The following is a 4,884-nucleotide window of genomic DNA, read 5'->3' on the forward strand; positions in this document are numbered from 1 at the left end:
TCTCTCTCTCTCTCTCTCTCTCTCTCTCTCTCTCTCTCTCTCTATCTATCTATCTATCTATCTATCTATCTCTCGTTGTCTCCTTTAGTCTTTACTATTTTATCATTTCTTGTTTTCTTTGAGGGACTAATCGCGTAAATATTTTTGACAGATTGTTATATTTGTAATATTTGTAAAATGTACAGAGTGGTAAGAAATAAGCTCCCGCACTGTTAACATGTCCCAGTACCTGATATGAAGCGCTGGCCTCCACGTTGAATGTGCTGAAGCATCTCCACACTTATTCGAATGATGCAGAAGAAATTGAAACTTAATGGCGCCACCTTCATTCCTTGTGACGAGAGAGAGAGAGAGAGAGAGAGAGAGAGAGAGAGAGAGAGAAGAGAGAGAAGAGAGAGAGAGAGGATGTTGCCTTCTCAGAACTGGATAGGTAGATGTACTTGTCATGTAACTGTTGTTAGAGAAATGTAAATTGATTGAATGATGGAAGAAGTAAGTTGACATTTTTTTGTCTGTTTTCCTCCATGTTACATCATAGAAAGCCATGAAAACCATTACTGACCCTGAACTAAGAATCAAAATATCTTTAAGCTTACTCAAAAACATGTTTGGCATCCAGTTTTTACTGAGTATGTGTTGGCCAGTCTTGCAGTCCTCTGTGTGCACCAAACTGCAAGTCATCATGTTTAGGATCAAATTGATTTGTGGTGGATTGTTTTCCATTAGTGAATTCTGCTTCCTTCTCAGGTCAATCGTCCGATCCAAAGTGCCTTTTGTAGCAAGCATAACAATCATTTCAATCCTCGCTAGCTTTTCTCTCGCCCTCCCTCCCACATGGTAGGCAGTGCGTCTTCTTAATGTCTCGTTGGTCCTCCATCAGTGTATTAGACGGATCTGTGCAGCTAAGCCCTCATATTTATGGTTCCTGAAGGCGTCTTGTATCTCAGTTTGGATACACTTATTCTAGGTAGAATTTCGAGTCGTTTTGTTAAGTGGCTGATCTAAAGGCTGTCGAGTGGACCAAACCATGCTCAACCAACATGTATAATGTCGAGCGACCAGATCCATTTCACATTTTGTGATGACTGAGGGACACTAATGCATAATCAAGCAGCAATTATTTCAACACACATACGACCCTTGATGTTATCTGATTTATCTTTAATGATGAAAGTATTTGTTAGGTCTGGCATGATGATATTTTCCATTAGAATGACATTAAAGAAAATGATAATTTGGATTAACTTTACTTTCAGGATAGCTAAAGAAAAGTACAGATTATACAGATTATGATATATACAGCGGAAAAGCAACATTATTCTACCACTGCTGGAGGCAGAGGGAGCTGACGGTGCCTCCCTGTTTAGTTTTCGATACAGACGAAGATACTGGCCCAGCGACCAGCGCCGAAGGCAACGGAGACAGCCACATACATGGGTAAGCTGAGGATCAGGCACGGGAACATAGTAGGTCTAAGGCACGGCTTATAGTTCTGACACGTAGGTATAGTAAATGGGAGTCACCTCACTTGTCCTACTGACAGGCTTTGGCACATAGAAGTTGCTTGAGATCTTGTAGATCTTGAGATAGAAGGGAACCTCAGCGATCTGGGAAGTGGAGGAGCAGTAAGCGCGGCCGACATCCTTGAAGGGATTTTCTTAGACCAGTTCATCGTGATCGTCCGCCTCTCCCTCTGGCATGGGCGCAGACGCATTCAGGTTCAAGTTGGAGTAGATTAGAGACGCGGGGTCCACAGCCATGGGTGCCAGGGCGGGGACCTCGAGGGCCTTGACCTCACCCACAGGGAGATCAAGAGCATCAGCAGCGAGGGCGGTGTAGTTGGCGAGGAAAGGAAACATCGTGGCATCGGATTCAGCAGGTTCTGGTGTGGCGACGGTTTGATTCACCTGATCAATTTCACCCTGGACGGTGTATCCGGGATCGTCGTCGTCGGCGGCTACGAGATGAGCTACATCCTCTGCCTCGCCCACCATCGTGAACTCCTCATCAGCAGGCAAATGAGCCGTCAACTCCTGCTGCAAAGCCAGGGGCGTGGGCAAGGGCAGGGGAGCGCCGTGCATGGCCACAGTGTTTGCGGTCGGTGCGGCCACACAGCCCGCAACCAACAACGGAAGGAGTACCTGTGAAGGAAACAACGTTCACATGATCGTTCATATACTACATTAAGTTGCAGATAAGAACGACTGTCTTAACTGTTACTCATGAGCTGTATATTACAGAGACGGCCTACTAGTGCTCAAACCCTCACGGTGAACAGCTCCCACATGAGAGAGCGCAAACCTGCATTACAGTTTCATATGCATGAAATTGACAGTGATATCTTGTTATTCAAATCTCGATGTGTTCAACAATGAGTGTGGATGAGTTGAGTGGTGGGAGGGAAGGGATGAGTTGAGTGGTGGGAGGGAAGGGATGAGTTGAGTGGTGGGAGGGAAGGGATGAGTTGAGTGGTGGGAGGGAAGGGATGGGAAGAAGAAAAACAGCAAAAACATTTGGTTCGGGAAATGAGCAGTTGCAGGCTTGGTATATTAGACCATAGTTCAAGGGGATAGAGCAAATCCGCTGCAGTTGAAGTATTCGCAATATTACTATGGAAGATTAGATGGAAATGCAAGATTATCCTGGCGATTCATGATACTGTGTGGATAAATCTGATATTGAACTTTTTTTTTATCTTAGCGTGTAAGATTCTGGACATATCATCACTGCATAAGTTCAGGAATCGTTTCAAATGAATATAAGGTTTACTTAATGCAAACCACGCAGAGGTATGAACGAGTTTCAGATTGTGAAGATAAAACTAATTTCAATACTTGTTCATGAAATATCGAAGAATTAACCAACGGCACTGGGTCAGGGAGAATCGAGGAAGAACATGGTGTTATGAACTGACTAACAACTGTGGTGTGTATAGGTCCGTGTTGCTCGTGGACTCACCAGTGGGTTCATGTCGTCAGGAGGTCGTCGTAGTTCCGTCGTGCCTCGTTCTGGTCTGCCTGGGGATGGTCATGGACGGCTTATATACGACCATTACGCGACCCTTGTCCTTATGTTGGCGACGACCACGCACGGCGCAGCTGCCCCCTCCCACACCCACGCTCGCTAACATCTGCTGCAGTGCTGTCCCTGCTGTAATGTCAATGAATGAAGTGATACACGTCTGTATGTGTGTGTGTGTGTGTGTGTGTGTGTGTGTGTGTGTGTATATATATATATATATATATATATATATATATATATATATATATATATATATATATATACAGACAGACGTGTATCGTCTGTTTTCCTGTCAGTCTCTCTTATTACCTTACATCTTCCCTTTTATTCACCTTACCATCAGTGCCCTGGAGTCATAAACTGAACAACTGCTTCATTGTATCTGAATAGGAGTTTACAGTATTTTCATACAGTGGACTGTTCCATGATGCCGCTCTTACCATTCAGACTCTTCATGTCTTTTTCATACATTTGGAACTAAATTCTGCTTCAGAAGTGGGAATGACGTGTTATTAATGAACACTTTTCTCCCATTCATCATTCTGGTTTGGCCTGCTCCCACTCCTTACTCATAGTAGAGGCAGGAGTAGCTTAAAGATTGTCATTTATAATAGGCTTGTGTAAGTTTTTGAAGGCAGACAGCAAATAGCAGCGTGTTGCACAAGATCCTGCGGGCTGTAGGACTGCTACAGTCAGCCTGGGTCAGCAGTCATCACTGGTCACTCAGGAACACTGTGGAAGATGGAGAGCCTTTGCAGTGGGTTAACCACACACACACACATAATCCTGCAGTGTGGTACAGTAATGAATAAGTTAACCCAGGCTGCCAGCCGGTGATGGTTGTGGTAAAGGTAACCTTCTGTTGCACAGGAAATTTGATTATTTCTGTGGTGAAGGTGTAATGTGAGGGAGGTTTCAGTCTTTTGATATGACCGTTTGTTTGCAATCGACGCACATCAGACTAGAACTGAATCATTATAATGGTTGAGATCATTTTGACGATTGCAAATGTTTATGATTAGTTGTTTCCAATCTGTTTGATTTCATTCTTTTCTTATTTACATATGATTCTGTAGATGATTCGGTAATATTCCTAACTGATTCGTCAGATACAAAGTACGAATCTTGAGTTATCCTCAATGTCGTTTACTTATCGTGTTTGATGTGTTAATGTCTTCAAATAACAGACGTTAAACAACCATAGGTGTTCTCTAAGAGCACCTCACCCGTCCGACACGTTGAGCATTACGCCTTCAGGAGATTATATGTGTGGGTGAGGCGCTGGGTCACTGGTAAGGCCAAGAGGACAGTCCCTCCCACGCGGTAACCAGTGTAGCGCGGAGGTTAACGCTGCTCCTGGTCGTCAGCCCTCTAGGATACGCTCTTAAAACGTTTTGTACTCTCTCTCTCTCTCTCTCTCTCTCTCTCTCTCTCTCTCTCTCTCTCTCTCTCTCTCTCTCTCTCTCTCGTGCACGGCTTCCTCCCCGGCCGCTGCACTGCAGTAGTCATTGATAGAGCGACTTCCCTACCTTTTGTCCTGTCAACAGTGGTGTCCCTCAGGACTCTGTTCTGTCTCTACTCTTTCTGCTCTCCATCGATGATCCCTTCCACTTCTGTGCTCATTCACTCTTATGTTGATGACTCCAATTATTTTTTTTTTCACTCTTTAGCTTACTTTCCTTCCATTCCCCGTTCCTTTTAATACTCGTTATTATCGTGACGAATGTATTTCATCTCTTATTTTGGGCCCTTCAACATCTCTGAATGAGGAGGCAGTAACTACGTTAAATTTAATGGTGAGGAAATACAGTTTTTATCCCATCTCTTTCCCACTTCTACTCTATTTTCTCTTTTCACTTTCAA

General features: G+C 44.0%; 1 protein-coding gene across 1 annotated transcript; it reads right to left on the reverse strand.

Annotated features, from left to right (window-relative positions):
• Nucleotides 1-464: 464 nt before the first annotated feature.
• Nucleotides 465-3,097, reverse strand: LOC139766813 (uncharacterized). The gene is made up of 2 exons (XM_071695733.1): nt 2,959-3,097; nt 465-2,141 (listed from the first exon to the last, which is right to left on the reverse strand). The coding sequence occupies exons 1-2, from the start codon at nt 2,968-2,970 to the stop codon at nt 1,659-1,661; spliced, it is 495 nt and encodes a 164-aa protein (XP_071551834.1). The 5' UTR covers nt 2,971-3,097; the 3' UTR covers nt 465-1,658.
• Nucleotides 3,098-4,884: the final 1,787 nt, after the last annotated feature.

This window comes from Panulirus ornatus, chromosome 58, assembly GCF_036320965.1.
Source record: "Panulirus ornatus isolate Po-2019 chromosome 58, ASM3632096v1, whole genome shotgun sequence".
NCBI lineage: Eukaryota > Metazoa > Arthropoda > Malacostraca > Decapoda > Palinuridae > Panulirus > Panulirus ornatus.